The sequence below is a fragment of the Mycteria americana genome, chromosome 7 (assembly GCF_035582795.1).
Source record: "Mycteria americana isolate JAX WOST 10 ecotype Jacksonville Zoo and Gardens chromosome 7, USCA_MyAme_1.0, whole genome shotgun sequence".
Taxonomy (NCBI): Eukaryota; Metazoa; Chordata; class Aves; order Ciconiiformes; family Ciconiidae; genus Mycteria; species Mycteria americana.
The window spans coordinates 29,835,210-29,852,980 of NC_134371.1; the positions used below are offsets into that span (position 1 = coordinate 29,835,210).

Sequence of the window (17,771 nt, forward strand, 5' to 3'; positions counted from 1 at the left end):
TTCCGCATCAGTGTTTAATACAGTGACCATGCCAGGACATTTCTTTCCAGGGAACTCGCTAGAGAGTGGATCACATTGCACCTACAAGCTGCTTCAATAATGCATATAGTTAAAATAAGCAGTAATAAGGTGTCAGCACCAGAGAATATTAATTAAAAAACTTCAAAGGAAGTTAAAGGGGAGTAGCTAGACCACCAGCTGTGGCTTTTAACCTTATGCTAAAAACTATGATGGGACACTACACCTGGAAGACAATGTGGGAGTAGCTTTAAAAAAGTTTCCAGAGAGAAATAGAGGCCAGTTATAAATCAGTAAGCCTGATGTTTGTATTGTGAGAATTAGTAGATTCTGCACTAAAGAAGAAATGCAGCAGGTACATCTGTGATTATGGTATAATGGAGAAGAGTTGACTTGGCTTGCTTTTTTTTTTTTAAATGAAGTCCTGCTTCAAAAACCTAACAGTGGTCCTTGAGGGCATCTCCAAGCATGTCTAAAAATCCTACAAGGATGGCTAGCACTGCTTGGTCAGTGCTCAATAGCAGCCCAAGGAGCAAAAGAAGTGTTGATTATTTGGTAAGGCAGGGGGTTATACCCAAAACCAATCTCTTCTTTGTTCTCCCAATACAGTCAACAGAAGTGGAGGAGCTTTTAAGTCTCAAAAAAGGGGGGGATGTTTGTGTATGTTTGGGAGAGAGATCAATAAAGCCTCTTCCAGCCCTGCCACCTGAGCTAGTAACAGGTACTGCCTTTGCCTGCAAACTTTCTCACCTGTTCTTAGGCCATTACAGCTACAACAACTCTTTTTGTAGGATTTTGTCTATGAAGATAAGACAGAAAACATCCTGTCTCTTGAATACTACATGCAGCTATGGTACTTCTACCTGAAGAAGGTATCTCAAAAGCACACTGTAGGTGGCCCTGGAGGGGGCAACAAGTATCCTTAGAGAGAGGAATGACAAAGTAGGCTAGGGCAGTTTGGTCTGTAAAAGAGAGCTGAGTCAGGTACAGTGGTATAGGGCAAACAACCGTTTCCAACAGTGAACTAGGGAATATCTTTTTGATACTTGCTCCAGCACAGGAACTAAAGGGCAGCAGATAGAGCTAGCAGCTGGCATGCCCAGAGCAAGCAAGAGGAGATGACTCTGGCTGAAAAATCTAGTTAAGCTTTGCAGGGTGTTATGGGTGCCTCTCCATTTGGCTCAGGCTACTGCTTTCAAACTTTTATAGTCATTGTTGATTCTCAGTGGGATGTTGGTACCATGAAACAAATGCATACAAGTCTTCTCTGGAATATAATAATTTTGTTGTTTCTGGTATGACAGGGTAGTTCCTGCAATAAATGTTTTGTCACCTTGACTTTTTGAAAGTGGGGAAGTAGTACTGGAAAACAGAGCAAATTCTGCAAAACAAGTAGGAGGAAGTTGTTCACACTCAAAGGACAGAAATGCTAAGATTTTTGAGTTACCTGAAATACAGCTTAATCTGTAAGAGACTTTAAAAATGCCGTTCTTTCAAAGTCGAGCCTGGAAAATCTTCTGGTTTTAACTTTGATACATTAATTTTGAATTTATTACAGTGGCAAGCAGTCATGTTCATGTCCATTTTTGTTTTAAAACAGCATTAGTGACAGCAGTAGCTCACAAGGTTTATCCCAACCTTCCACACAGACGACACAGTACTTGCGAGCTGACACGCCAAACAATGCAACACCAGTAACCAGTAAGTGTTAATCTAATTACAGACCCTTGCAATAGACCCTCTTGGACACAGCCGGAGTATTTGGTGGTAGGGGTCTCACTGATTAGTCTTTTCATCTTTTTGCTACAACCTGCACAGGAAATGAATGGGGAAAAAGCTTTCTAGGGTGATATATTCGTTATTTCTTTTTGTTCACAGCTTTGCTTGAAAGAACATTAAATAGTTAAAAAGAGCAGTGAATTAAAAGGAAGGGTGGCAGTGTTTTAGATACTCTGTGATAGACTGATACTAGCTATGTTCTGTGTTAATTCTGTAATTGCTGAAGGTATTTATTATCTGCAGAATGTTTAGTCCTCCGGTTATTGTTTGTCTTCTCTAGTGGAGGGATATCCCATATAGCATCACTCCAGGCAAGGGACTGTTTAGACTGTAAGGAAGCTGGACAGTGTAGAGACACTCGGTGTGCAGTTCCCTAGTGGTTCTGTCTCATTGGACTGACCATGAACCTTTCCTCTGTGCTGGCACTTGTGCTGCTAGGCTGCAAGATGATTCAGGGAGCTGAGCCAGTCAAAAACTGGCTTCTTTCATAGAGTCATGGATTTTTGGTTGACTCAGGTCTCTGAACTGGTTTGTAGCCTAGCTATATGAGCACCAAGATTGGTGTTTACGGAGTATGGTACTACATGACTGAGCATTGGAAGAAGGCACGACTTAGCCTAAACTCAGTTGGCTTAAGCTATTGCTGGAGAGCCTGCTGATCTAAAGTGAGGTAAGGGTTTATATTACAAAGTGAGAAAAATGGGGAAGCCCCACGAGAGGAACAAACTGTCTCTTTGTTAAACTCAGATTGCTTTTTTTCTCAATAGAGTGGGAATTGCCAAGCTGAAATAATCCTGACCTTTTCAGAAAGTGTAAATTAAATGGCTCCTGTTTTCATCTACTGCCACCAGTGATTTTCTCTTCTGTAATGCTTAATAGTTTTGTATTAATTGCCCAGAGACACTGTTCAGCAATCTAGTGAGTAGAAATGTCAGTGTAGATCCATTATTTAGAGCTAGGTAAAAATAATGATTAATGGCTTGATTTTTCTTTTTAAGAAAGCAACCAATAAGACCCAAAAGTGTCTCCCATTTTCTTCTGATTGCACTTGGTAGTGATACAGACCATCCCAATTCATGAGGGAGCACTGCACAAATGTCATGATTACTCTTCAGCCCTGCTGTGTTTTGTTGTTTCCTCCCCATGTGTGGAAGCAGATGTTTACTTAAGATTGAGCTCCTGCAATTTCGGGAAAGTTTTGGCTTTCTTCTAAATTGTACTATATCTCCTTAAAAAAAAAAAAAGGGGGTGGGGGCATATTTTTTGTCATCTGAGTTCATCTTTCAAAAAACTGCCTTCAAAATGTATTTAGTAGAAGAGTTAATTTTTAAAATACAAAGAAATTAAAATATATTAAAATAAATAAATTCCTTTCCACAGAGTTTGGAAGACACCTTAGCAGCTAATGCAACTAATTCTAGAGCTGGTTTTCCAGCTTGCCACCTGAAGTCCCTCCTCAGCCTTTTTATTTTCCATCTTTTATCCCAGATCTCATTCTGCTGTTGATTTCCTATCAACATCAGGTTTTTAGGTTGGCCCTCTAAGTGACACTGGTTAATTTGAATATGACCCCTGGAAACTCATTACTGAGCCTCTGGCAAAAGAGGAGAGGAGGACTTGTCATGAAGGTGGCCTACAAACCAAGGCCATAGTGGCGATTAACAAGGCTCCTCACCTTGATGAGCGTGGTAGTCACTATGCCTGAATGGCACCTGTTTGCTGTGTTCAGTCTGTGTTGTTTCAGAATGCCTCTTACCTGTTTTGGGACGCCCCTGGTAGCACAGGGAACGGTGAAAACAAATAGAAGAAGAAAAAAGGTTGGATGCACAAAATAAACAGGAAGAACATTCTTAGTCATTCCACAGTCGTATTAAACTTGTTTTCAGTAACATTTAAATTAAAAAACCAAAATCATCAAAGTAATTTTCAAGATTTCTCTAATAATTCATAAACTTGTACAAAAATATTCAGACCTTTCTGACTATTTTATTAGTGTATCTAGATGTCTAGAGGTGCCAGAAGAGGGCACTGGTAGTTGTGGTTATGTCCTGCTGGGGTAAGGCATTTTCCTCACTCTAACAAGTCTGACAGTCTCCAACCGTGATCTTTATTTCCTTGTTGTCAGGGAAGTGCAGTGTGGTGCTAATCAGCTTCAGCATGTAAGGAGGAGTTTTGTTTACTTGGTGTTAATAATGAGACTTGGTTGCATGACACTGTATAGAATTCCTCTGTGATTTTTTTTTTCCTGCTGCAGATTATTATATTCATATGACTTCTCTTGTGTTTTTTGTTGTTTAATACTATAATTTTTTAAAGATTAATACATAATCTGTTTCAGTACATGCTGCTTGCCTGTCTTTATACCTGTAGGTGGTGCTGGGGTGAAGCAATGTCCTTGTGTTCTCATTATAAGGGTATTTATATTGGTTTGTTTGGCTCTGCTGGCTCCTCAGGTTATCCTACATTACGGATAGAGAAGAATGATCTTAAAAGTGTCACTCTAATGGAAGCAAAAGCTAAAGTGAAGGACATAGCCATCTCCAGGGAGAGGATAACTCTAAAAGATGTGCTCCAAGAAGGTATTTACAGGACTTGGATACTTGTTGGCTACAACATGGGGGGTGTGTGTGTGTATATATATATATATATATATTTTTTTTTAATAGCTGGATTTTTTCTGAAATTAATCATGAGTGACGTTTCTGATCTTTGTAACTTTGGAGGAGGAGAAGAATGATGAATGATGTTTGCATTTGGGGTGTGTGGGGGTGGGGAAAGCAGTTTCCAGAATTCATTAGAACAGGGGAGCAAGTAATCATGCCCAAGTAAATCATTCAGCTTGTCTGTCTTAATAATCTGGTCCTTTAAATAAAGGAAAGGGTTAGATGGCTAAGGAGTGAGGTAATCAGTTGGGGCTGTAAGTGGCAAAGTAACTCACTTTTGTAAGTTAGTGCAGGAGAGCTTGTCTTAAACAAAAAAAAAAAAAAATCAAAAAACCCCAAAGCCCACAAAAACCTCAGTCGTCTAAACTTATCGTCTCAATTTAATAGCTTTTGATTTGGAAATCTAATCAGCAGATGTAACATTTATAGCTCTGATATGAAAAAATTCAGAGATTACATGATTATTTTGTCTTGTTTAATGTTTACTTCAAAAGTGTTCATGCACTTAATTGGTTCTTGTTGATGTTGAATTTGGCAAATAGACTTACATATTTAGGGGTTTTTTTTCATCAGTCTTTACTGCTGCAACTTCAAGTCTGTGTTCCCTGAGCCTCATGAGAAATCAAACTTTCCAAAGCTAGAGATTGGAGATACTCATCCTTTGGAGGTAGAACTGCTAAATGCTTTGCATTACTGTCTGAAAAACAATGAGAGGATGCTAACGCTCCCCACTTAATATATGCCTCTAAATCTCTAAGGAGGTAGCTTTGTGCTCAACTCCAATGTCGGTTCTGCAAAAAGCTTCCTTCGCATGTGGGTTGTGCTTTGTGTTCCTTTGTACTGTCTGTTTCCTGTAGCTGTGATGTTAGGAGTCATCCGATGACTAGAAATGACTCAGTACCACAGCTACACTTAGATATTCAGCACAGAGTGACAGAGCTGCCCTGTTCTGCGAGGTGTGGCTTAAATGGCTGTTGAATGCAATGTGGACTCAGTTAATACTGGGATCTTGTTTCTTGGCCTCCAGTTAGTATTTGAGTCTGTCAAAACCTTCAAAAGTTAGTCAGAGGACTAGAAGACAGATCCTGATGAACAATCATCAGTTTTAGTTCAGGATTGTAGCAGAGTTGAGCCTCTGTCATCTAAGAACAAACGAGCTTCAGAGGGGAAGAAGTGAATAATAGAAATGTTTGCGTAAAATTTTCAGGAATTCCTAAGTGCTGCAAATGGAACTTAAAGATATTTTACAAGTCTTAGCCAGAGATTCATTATAAACTTCAAGTAGCTTCCATAACTTAACCTACTTTAACATTTTATAAATTTAGGAGATTATGGCTCTGCTGTGGTGTAACCAGTTGGAAAAATGCAAAGCACCAGGGTTTGAGAGTGCCCAAAGGAAGAGGGATCTGTAGGGGCCTCTTGTAGTGCTGGGCTTGTGCAGCACCTGATTCTAAACCTGTATCAAGCTCATATTGTACTAGATGTATGACAAAAGTGTAGGTGTCTTAAAAAACAAACAAAAACCAAAACAAAACTTTCAAATGGAATAGCTATGCTTTAGCAGATGGAACAGATGTTAATAGTAAGTGAACCTTTACCATTTTCTGGTGAAGTAGAGAAATGACTTTATGCCACTTATATTCGAGACTGGGCATCTATCTGCAAAAAGCCCAGAGGAGAGTGAGGCAGAAGTAATGTGTTCACAGTGCTGTCTCTAAATGTTATAGCACACTGGTGACACACAATTACTACTAAGATAGTCTTTCGGGGTACCCTTAAAAAAAAAAAAAACAAAACCCCAAACCATGGACCATACAGGCATGCTGTGTTACAGTTTTACTATGTCTAGATATTGGATTGCATGAAAATTATTTTCTAGTCATAACTGCTTTTACACGCTTCCTTGTTCTCTTTATTTCCAGCATTTAAAAATAGATAGATAGCTTGATACCATAACATGTTTCAGTACAAGATGCTGTCTTCCCTTTGACTTTTGCATATATCTGTATATTGGAAATATGTATTTAAGGCACTCTTATGCTGTCTTCAGGAACCAAGATAGGAGGGTTTTAGTTTACTGTTAAATAACTCATTCTGTATGTTTGTGGTTGCCTGTAGTCTTTAGTTAAATTGCTTCTTAATGAATTACAATTTCCCTGAAATACAAGATCCCTGTCTTGCAGGGTTTACTCACAGTCCCAGGGTAGATGATGGAAGTGTTGCACTGTCCCTGTTAAGTATTTAGAAACCACATGAGACCCACACTTCATGCCAGAAGATGTACAACTAGGCTAAGGCAATCCCTATCAAAGACCTTTCAACCTAATCAGACAGGACAAATCAACGGGAAAGGGATGCAACACATGAATAGACTGCATGAAGATGATGCACATGTTGGTGCTGCAGTAATAGCATGACAGAAAAGCATTGCCAACCTGAGTTGTATAAAAAGTTAATTCTGTGTGGGTTACCACACTGCAATTGCTGTTCAATGTAGCTCCTCTTCCTGTAATAGCTTTGTCAAAATTTTGTGAATGGAAGAATGTTGGAGAGACTGAAAAAAAAAAAACCCCAGAGAAACCCAACACCTTCCAGCTGAGGTGAAACATTTGAGTAATGTGATAACTGTTTTTTCAGACTGTTCCATGTGTACTGGTTAGCTGAAACCAGTATTTCCCTGTGTACATTTCAAAAAAAATTTCGTCTTTGTGAGAAATGTTTTGACTGGAGAATTCCAGACCTGCTAGATGAAAAAAGGACAGAGATGGAGCTTTTAGTGTAGACAATTGACAAAGGCTGAACCGCCACAAATAAACCCATCATCAGTATTGATAGTTAATTTAACTGGATTCTGTTGCTATCATTAGTTCACTCTCACGCTTGTCCCCCTAAGTTTTAGTTATCTAAACTTTCAGCATTTACTGCATATAGTTCTGAATCCAGATCTGGATTCAGTGCTGGAGAGGTGGCTGGTTATATAGTGTTGACTTAATAGGGCGTTCAGGACTTATGCCTTAACAGCGGTTGTTCTAACTTTCTGCTGTGGCAGAATCATTTTAAGGTAGTGTTTTCTTACATTAACAGAATTTAGTATCTATTACAGTGTATTTTTACTACATAATACTTACTAATTGTCTGTTCTCTTCATAGGCACATTTGGGCGCATTTTCCATGGAATTCTAATAGAAGAAAAAGACCCCAGTAAAGAGAAACAAGTTTTTGTCAAAACTGTTAAAGGTATGTTTACATAAAGGAGGGGGGTTTTGTGTCCAGTTGTTTGATTGTGGTGCATGCTGAGTGTATGAAATCTGTCTTTAAAAACCTCTCCCCCCCAAAATATGCAAATGACTACTGCTTAAAAAGCAAAAGCAATTTGGATGCTGCCTTCAGCCAGAGAGAACAAAAATCTTATATGGAAGAAAAATGCGTGTGTTCTCCACCAGTGCCTTCAGTTACTGCGTCTTGAATACTTTTGCTTATTATTCTTCTAAGTAAAAAATATATTTGTTTTTTTTTTCCCCTATCATGTCATTGTTTTTTTCTATCCACAGCCTTTCTCCCTGCAAATTGCTGAAAAAAGCACCTGCAATGCATCTTTAAAATCTTTTATAAACATGCATGGCTGTACAAAAGATAGGGTATAGTTTCCGCCGTACTTAAACTTTGCTACTGAAGCATGAGAGTTATCATTTAGAACTTAACTTATATAGCATCTTTGTTCAGGAAGTATGTTGTTGGAGTGTTTTAAATCATGATAGGTAGATGTAGGAAACAACAACGTAAGTATAGGCGAAAACCATATTACATATATCCTATATATGTATTACGTATATCCTACATATATCCCTTCCTCTACACTCATCATTGTAGGAGTTCTCTAGTAGCTCACAACAGTTTTGCTGAATTCCCTGTACAGTAGTTGCTTCACCAGTTATTTTTGTCATTTCAATTGGGTGTATTATTGCCTTTGGTTTTTCATTTTACAACTTCTTTAATTCTTAAAAAACATTGGGCTTCTATAAGAATTTCAACTTGTTTTAAATTTTTTTGCCTGGCTAATAATTTTTAAAGATACTAATTTTAAAGACAAAGGTGGGAATTGGTGAAGCTGCTAAATTTTGTCGTTGAATCTTTCTGGTACCCATTTATTCTGTACCGTTTTTTCAGAAAAATATATTGCTTAAAGAAAGCAACCGTCTAGTATTCTTGGTATATTTCTCACACAATCAGATGTGTGCTTGTGATAAAAATAAAAAAAAGTTTAGGTAGAAAGCCACTTAGAAAAAGATTCATGCTCACTTCAAGGGGAGGAATTTCTTAAAGTCAACGTGATTTGGAATAAAGGTAGCTGAAAAAGGGGTCCGTACTTCTTGAAACAGTCTGAAGTGGCAGTTTGGGATGGATGCTGTTGCATTCTTTAGCTGCACATAGTTCTTGATGTAGGCCTAGCAGGATGGTGTGCTTTGGCAGTGAAGATGGGTCACTGCCTGATACCATATGTGCTTCTCTAACAAAATATGTTGAACTTAAAAAGGTCCAACTTCTCAGTACTATGAGACAGGTACCAGCTGTAAGTAATCAACATAGGCAGTGTGCAATTAGCCTCCTTTCCTGCCTAACAAATCCTTACCTCCTAGTCAGCCTGGTATGGCTGAACTGTAAGGTGGGATGGGTACCAACAGTGAAGTAGTGCTTTGTGGGCAGCAAGAGGGTAGCCTGTGAGTAAATCTGTTTCAGCATCGAGTCAGCCAGCAGAGCTTGATCTGTGTTCTGGGACACCTGCTTGTGTTTCTGCTAATGGGATTCAGGGAGGGCTGAAGAGTGAGGGTTTGCTGCTGTCACTTTTCCTGCTCTTTCCTCTTGCATGTCCTCATGGGCATTCCTAGATTCAGGGTGACAGTTACTCTCGTAGTCACAAGATACTTCCATTATTTCTTCAGGAGTGCCTCTGAGGTGGTACACTTTAATTCTGTAGCACTTCTCCTCCCTGTTGAGTCCAGAGAAGAATTCTGAAAAGTAGATATGCTCCCCCTTTGGAACATGTTGGTAGCTACCATATAGCATGATGGTGGTAGCTAGAACTGTGTCTGCTGAAGTAGTAATAGCTGTAACAAAAGTAATGGTCCTCTTGTAAAAAGGAAAGTATTTTCTTGTAGTGACTTCTAGCAAGAAGTAAAGGACCATCCTCAATTTAAAAAAAAAAAGTATGCTTCTTTGCAGTATTTTGGGAACTTTTCCCAAATTCTGCCCTCTTCTGTTGCCCCTTCCTGTCAAACAGTTCTGACTATCATTTTGTTTTTATTTGATATAGTTTCCAGAAGACTTATCCCATATCATGTGAGCCTGATCATCCTCTGTGTATGACGAGGCTTTCTAACTTGGGGCATCATTCACCAGTGTTACCTTAACCTGTGATCCCCTTCACTGTGTTATTTGGTGCTTCTCTGCCCTGATTCAGAGTCAACAAACACTATGGCTCGTGAGCCCCAAAATTGTTGTGAGCTAGGGCAGTTTGACGCCTGTGCAGCACTACTCAAGCATGCTTACTTTTTATAGCATTGGATTAAATGACAAGTCAACACTTGCGAAAACAGATCTTAATTTAGCTGCCTCCCATCACTGCTTGTCTAATTGCTTTACCAAAAAGGGGCTTCTAATCTACTCTTAAAGCTGCATTTCTCCCTTGCAGTGGCTTGTATCTTTGACACAGCGCACATCCTGATTTCTCTAGCCCTTCCCTTTGCAGTGAAAGAATTGCTGGCTGCAGTGAACTGGAGCATGGTGTTAAGAGAGTAACGGTATTCACATAACTGTTGTCTGTAGAGAATTTCTCAGCTTTAAAAAGGATCTATATGGACAAAGTTTATAATAGATTTTGCTGATACTTGTCTTTAAAATAATACTTTGGGCAGCAGAATGTTGCTAGGAGAATAATTATAAGCATCCCCACTTCTCCTTACAGCAGTTCAATTGCAGTGCTAATATTAAGCAGCTTTGTCTTTGTACCCTTGCTGTGATAGCTGGGTCATGTAGTAAGTTGGGAATTTGATCTGCTTGGAAGAAAAAGAACCTGTAAAAATTCTCTCTTAACCAGACTTTTTCCTTGATCTTGTTATTTCTGTGACCACACACACACTGCTCTTTTGGCACAAACACAGGAGTAGGGCAGGACCACAAAAGCGAGATGGGTATGAGAACTATGAAACTGACTTAAGTATCTCTGTTGCTGAAGGCAAGAAAGGAGCTTGAGGGTTATGGAAAAGAAACAAGGGAAAAAGACTTTGTCGATGTAGCTAAGTTATGCCCCCCCCCCCCCCCCCCAAGTATGGGCTGCTCCAGAACTGTCTTGTTTTACCTAGTGGTGCACTCTGATAAAATAAGTCCAGTGGCACCCCAAATGACAGAAAATAATGGGAAGGGGTGTGGTGTATTTCAAATCTTCTGAAAAATGTGAACTGAAATTCTTTCAGCAGGTACTGTGAGGAGGAATAACCTTCTTCAGAGGAGAAACACCTCTTCCTTCTCAGCAGGATCAGAGCTTGAGAAACTTAAGACGTTGCATTGGCTGTTTTGATATCAGGGTAGTTGCTATGGCTTCAAATCTGGAATTGCCAATGGAAGAAACCCTTTGGAAAGAGAACACCTGGACGTGGCAAATATGATCAGTACACTTGTGCCCAAACTAGAATTTTGTATTCAAGTCATAGAATCATAATCGTTTGGGTTGGAAGGGACCTTTAAAGACCATCTAGTCCAAGCCCACTGCCATGGGCAGGGACACCTTCCACTAGACCAGGTTGCTCAAAGGCCTGTTCAGCCTGGCTTTCAACACTTCCAGGGATGGGGCATCCACACCTTCTCTGGACAACCTGTTCCAGTGTCTCACCACCCTCATTGTGGTGGAAAAAAAAAAAAATTCTTCCTTATGTCCAATGTAAATCTGCCCTCTTTCAGTTTAAAACTGTTGCCCCTTGTTCTGTCGCTACAGGTCATGATAAAAAATACCTTTCCGTCTTTCTTATAAACCCCCTTTAAGTATTGAAAGGCCACAGTAAGGTTTTCCCTGGAGTGTTTTCTTCCCCAGCCTGAACAACCTCAACTCTCTCAGCCTTTCTTCATAGGAGAGGTGTTCCAGCCCTCAGATCATTTTCATGGCCCTTCTCTGGACCTGCTCTAACAGGTCCATGTGTTTCTTGTGCTGGGGACCCCAGAGCTGGATGCAGTGCTCCAGGTGGGGTTTCATGAGAATAGAGCAGAGGGGGAGAATCACCTCCCTCAACCTGGGAACTTTGTCTAGACATGACCTTAGTGGCTGCAGTTGTCTGTGTGACTGGATATGAGCCTTCACCCCTGCAGAGTAACACCAGTGTACTGGCATGTAAGTGGCTTTGTGTTGGGTGTTACCATTGCAAGCTATATTGATCATAGCAAGTTTGTGTTGTGCAGAGTGGTAAAGCTAGTGGATTAAGTGATTATCCACTGGACATGCCCAAGAAAGCCCAGCAAGTAGTATACATGGGACTGGAAGGCTTCCTTGAGCCGTGGGGAGCTCATGTACGTTGGCTTTTAGGAGATGATGTCTGCTGTACTAGGAAAGGTGTCAAAGAAGGGTTATTGTGCCATTCAAGTAATGGTTTCTGAATACTTCTTATTAAGAAAACCTGTGAAAAAAGGTCATGCCATAGATGTAACAGCAGGGTGCATATCATAATGGATCTCTCTTTTCTTGTGTTCCTTCTTCGTATTAGTGTATTTGTAAGATCCATAACCTTTCAGGATGGGTTACTTGCTAATAATGTGGACAGAGGAGCACGTGCTGTCAGTCTTCTCATTTCATATCCTGGAGATGAATGTTGTGGATGACATGGTCATCAGACAATAGTTAGATCTGTGAGTATTTCCTGCTCTGAGAAGGGTGTGTTTGCAGCCTTGTCAGTTTGCCGCTTTCCTATCTTCTTACCACTCCCTGGGGTTGATCCTTTTCCCCAAAGGATCAAAAAGCAGAGATAGTTGGCTGTTATGGCAGTAACTGCAGCAGCCCTTCCCACTTTCCTTCCCTGATGTTTTCTAGCCTTCTGGTAAGATGTTGAGCATTACTATAAACTAGAAGAGTGCTAACTGAAATCAAGAAGCCTTGATTTTTCTGAACTTACTACTTGTTCTCCTTTCTGAAGTGATCTGCTGTTAAAGGAATCAGTAATACATAAAAACTGAGAAAGCCTGGACCCTGCCTGCCTTTGTCCTGAGAAACTCTTTAAGTGAAAGACGCCATTCAGAGTGTGAGACTAGTTTCCAGGAATGTATTGTATTCCCCATTTTCTCAAGCTGGGATTGACCTGTTAGGTCAGACTCTCAAAGGGCAAGTTTGATCCTAATAAAGCAACATCAGTGAGGGTGGCAAATAGATTGGAGTTTGCTTGTTTAGCATTATTTGACTAGTTTCTCCTATGCCACAGAATTTGTCTGGGGTCTTTCATCTGAACCATTCATTAAGTCTTTGAAGTGCTTTTCAACTGATTCAGTGACTACTTGTTCAGTAGCTTGTAAATTGATACGACTGAAAAGTTGGAGACACTTCTCTTGAAATCTCAACGCTGCATCTTTTATGAAGATATAGTCTGCAGGCAGAATTCATCCCTGAGTGCCAGAAGTTTGCTCCAGATCCCTTAGAAGAGGTTTTCTTTCACATAACTGTAGTGCACTCCAGAGAAAAGTTGTAACATGCCCTGGGTAGTGACAAAGCTTCTACCTGCATGTTCATGAAATACATTAATTTATGTGTTGTTTTTAATGGTGTATCATCTAATGCTTTAGAGTGTGCCTGGATACAGAGTCTTCCATTATGTGCAGTGCTCTGTGCCAAAGAGGAGAGCTTAAAAGAAAAAATGGGTATCAGTTGGCAAAACTAGAGGTAGCTTTCTGGAAGCTCTAATAACTTTGGGAGTACAAAGATCACAGGCTCTGGGCAAAAGGTGTCACTTATTCATAGTTTCTCTAGACCCTTCATGTAGGCCATCTGGTTGTTCTTTTCTATTTGCAGTTTACAGTTTCACTGTGTATTAATTTGCTACTCATCATTGTAAAAGTTTTAGCTTCTTTCACATTTAGACTTTTCTATGGATAATTTGCCTTTGTTCTTTCTTTAAATGGACATTCATGAAGATTAAGGATGTGTGTCTCATTACCAGTAAGAACAAGAATATGTTATCTGTACTATATTTGGGATATTGGAATCCATGGACCAACGCAACCTGAATAAGTTCTTTGTTAAAAAGATGAGAGACTTAGCTGGCATTTGCTTTCTTCATTGTGCTTCTTGCTCTATAGTAGAACTGTCTTATGAGGCCATAATGCTTCACTTTCTGATAGGAGGTTTCCAGTCACGCTTAACTTTGGGAAGTGTCTTGGTTGGCATGTTTCTCAAAGCTGGCATTGCATCCCTTGCCAGTGACTGACAGAACTCTTCTGCCTTTATATGGTGTGAAATAGACTTTCTTGTGAATCTTTAAGATCATCTTACGTCAGAAAAGGAAGAAAACACACCGTTTTCACCTTTGATTTAAAGAACACATTGTTTAATGGTGCTTTTCCTGTGAAGGAGAAAATTCGTTGCAGAACAAATGGAATTGTATTATTCCAGGAACATACGCAGTGAGTTTGAGTTGTGCAGAGCCCTGACTCATTTAGTACATTCTGGCCAAGGTACATTTTTGTTAAAAACAACCGATCATGCTGTTCAAGATAACCTGACTGCTTCCATTTCATTTTCTAACCACTTAAATTTTTTCTTATGTACAAGAAAGGAGTGTTTGAAAACAAACCACCCATGAAAAACACTGGAAACAAAGTCAGAGTGTGAGTGAAGGTTAACTCTTAAGACTTCATCATTTTACCAACTTTAACAAAGCTTTGAGTTTTGTTCATGTCATCATAGGTCACTAAAGGACTCTTTCAGCACTCTTGGCTACCCCTAACATTATACTTTTAAAAATTTTTATTCATTGTTAATCTAGGTAAGAGGGGATGCTCAAAGTGCACCCACATAGACAACATAGATCATGATGCTGTAATGGAAGCCTTGGAGAAGGACCTTACCATGAATTAATCTGGTACATCTCAGGATTGCAGCTGTCTTCAGAGTATTTGTAGTACACAAAACTTTTCTAGTATGAGTCAAAACATGCACTTTGTAGTGCAAGTTTGTATTGAGTTGTAGATATGAGGAAACCTATTAGATGTTAAATATTGTATGTTAAAACAAGTGGGACTTAAATGTCCATAGTGTGCAGACCTGTTACTGCCTTCATTCATGTGATGTCTGTTTAGGCCTGCTTATGACCTAGCCAAGTGCAAGTTGGTGACCCTTTGCGACTTCTTCAACACAGTTAGGAGGTGTAGGAATAGAGATCCTGAGAACTTAAGCTATGCAAAGCAGGAGAAAGCAATAGGCATACTTAGGTGACTTAAGTGTGTATAATAAGCTTTGTGTTAACCAAGTTGAAGGGTTTCTTGTTTTTATTAGACATACAGTATACCACAACCTGGAGTGTACACAGTTGTTCCCAAGGTACCATTTTTAAATTGCATTGAATTTACTATTCTGGGCAGTTCATGCTTAAAGGCACTGCCTTGTGAAAATATTTATAAGTTTAAGTTCATGCCTTAGATGTACAGTATTTAAGTCAATTGTTTAAAGTATTTAACCTCCCAAAATCAAGAGTACAGGATCCTGTTTCTGTAGAAGAAAGTTTACGACAAAAAACATTCATGGAAAGAGCTGCTTCTAGTCTGAGCTAAATTCTTAAGTGTCTTCACAAAGGAATATATTTGAATTTAAAGAACTAGGGAGAAGTAGCAAATTTCTGAATATCAGCTTAAAAATGCACTACATTTGTCATTCAATCCTAGTTCATTAAGAAAATATCCTGAGACACATAAAATAGTACAATATACATTAAAAAAAACCTGAGTAGCAGCTCTGAGGTTGATGTCCAAAGTACTGTACTTCTTAATTTAAAGATTTGCTGTTCCATATGCTTCTGCAGGAAAAAAAATCACTGCTTGTATTTCAGTTTTGTTAACTGCTGCTCTTTAGCAGTTGATAGACTTTGAAACATTAAATCAGTTATGTGTCTCTTCCCTAGTTTTACTTCACATTGACTTATACTTACAGCTTCATTTTAAGTTAAATGGATTACTGAGCAAAGAGCCTTTTACTTGTTGCTATTTGCTGCTGCTACTTGGATTCTAGTATTATTGTTATGTAGGGAAATAGCACTATCCCCAAATCATACTTCTCTCTGCCCTTTTCTGTGCTTTAAAATTGTGTGTGCATTTGTAATGTAGGAAAACCAGAACAGCATTCCCCGTTTTAGCAGTGTCATGTGGAATTCAGTTCCAGAATATATTAAAATTAGGCTTGAAAATTAGGCTTGAAAATTAGGCTTAAAATTATTGCCGATCACAAGCGGTGTTCCCCAGGGCTCGGTGTTGGGGCCAGTTCTGTTTAACATCTTTATCAATGATCTGGACGAAGGGATCGAGTGTACTCTCAGTAAGTTTGCAGACGACACCAAGTTGTGTGGGAGTGTTGATCTGCTGGAGGGTAGGCAGGCTCTGCAGAGGGACCTGGACAGGCTGGATCGATGGGCTGGGGTGAATTGTATGAGGTTTAACAAGGCCAAGTGCAAGGTCCTGCACTTGGGCCACAGCAACCCCATGCAACGCTACAGGCTTGGGGAAGAGTGGCTGGAAAGCTGCCTGGCAGAGAAGGACCTGGGGGTGTTGGTTGACAGCCGCCTGAATATGAGCCAGCAGTGTGCCCAGGTGGCCAAGAAGGCCAATGGCATCCTGGCCTGTATCAAAAATAGCGTGGCCAGCAGGACTAGGGAAGTGATTGTGCCCCTGTACTCGGCACTGGTGAGGCCGCACCTCGAATACTGTGTTCAGTTTTGGGCCCCCCACTACAAGAGGGATATTGAGGTACTGGAGCGTGTGCAGAGAAGGGCAACGAAGCTGGTGAAGGGTCTGGAGCAGAAGTCTTATGAGGAGCGGCTGAGGGAGCTGGGACTGTTTAGCCTGGAGAAAAGGAGGCTGAGGGGAGACCTCATCGCTCTCTACAACTACCTGAAAGGAGGTTGTAGAGAGGTGGGGGTCGGTCTCTTCTCCCAGGTAACAAGTGATAGGACGAGAGGAAATGGCCTCAAGTTGCGCCAGGGGAGGTTTAGACTGGATATTAGGAAAAATTTCTTCACCGAGAGGGTTATCAAGCATTGGAACAGACTGCCCAGGGAAGTGGTTGAGTCGCCATCCCTGGAGGTATTTAAAGGACGTTTGGATGAGGTACTTAGAGACATGGTGTAGTGGTGGTTTTTGGCAGTGTTAGGTTTATGGTTGGACTCGATGATCTTAAAGGTCTTTTCCAACCTATATGATTCTGTGATTCTGTGAATTTGAAAATATGAACTGCGTTGCTTTGGAAAATAAACTTCTGCAGTTGTGGTGTGGAAACAAACATTTCAATGTAAATAGCCTTGATACTAAGATTTGAGGAGAAATCCTGCTCTGAAATTTTTACAAGACTAAGCGTAGTGTCCTATGTTTTAACCTCCTTACGTTGTAATTTGTGTATGTATGTCTTAACATATGGAAGATTTGAATTCTGTAGGATGCATGGTTGCCTTGTAAAGCAGATAGATGTTGATGTGTGAAAGTATAGCTATTACATGAATGCCCCTGTAGCTACCTAGACTTGTGCATGCAGTAGAGCAGCTAAACAGGAGCAAGGTGTTTTTCCTTCACTTCTGTGGTGGGCAGAAAGTGATCAGGTGTGCTACTGGCTTCCACGGTAAGTTGTCACTGTCTAACTGTTAGGGCCTCTTGAAGTTTTAAAGCATAAATATTTTTGTGTGTGTACTTCCCCTTCTATCTATAAAAAAGCAGATTAGATCATGACTACTTGCATTCCTGGAGCAGTTCATCCTTCTATTGAAGGGAAGTTCTGAAAATGTCTGCTAGAAGTTTTAAAAATGTCATGTACAACAGACGTGAACTCAGGATAGTCTTCAAGCGTTGAATTTCTTCCAAAAAACCAGAGACTTGTGTAGAAGGGTTAAAACAGTATTCAGGCATGTATTCTCTTTGAACTGGGATTGAATTCTGCCTTGGGAGAAATTTTACACAATGAATTGCTCTGTAGAAGCAGCAGTAATTAAAAAGGATGTGTTGATACTAGGAGCATTTCTTACCTGAAGCTGAACATTTAGGGCAGTTCTAGTACTACACTCTTAATTGCTACGGGCACAGAGTCTG

The 17,771-nt window shown here is 40.0% G+C and overlaps 1 protein-coding gene across 4 annotated transcripts in view; it reads left to right on the top strand.

Moving 5' to 3' along the window:
* The window catches only part of RYK (receptor like tyrosine kinase), a 94,450-nt gene that overhangs the window by 30,608 nt on the left and 46,071 nt on the right, over positions 1-17,771 (top strand). For 3 of the 4 annotated variants that reach the window (XR_012776485.1, XM_075507649.1, XM_075507647.1), the window contains 3 exons: positions 1,619-1,719; positions 4,242-4,376; positions 7,611-7,697. Coding sequence is in view for 3 of the 4 variants with exons in the window: in XM_075507649.1 (XP_075363764.1) it covers positions 1,619-1,719; positions 4,242-4,376; positions 7,611-7,697 (323 nt within the window). In the remaining variant the exon portion in view is untranslated. The remainder of the gene's footprint in view (positions 1-1,618; positions 1,720-4,241; positions 4,377-7,610; positions 7,698-17,771) is intronic. The other variant, XM_075507648.1, reaches the window with a different exon arrangement.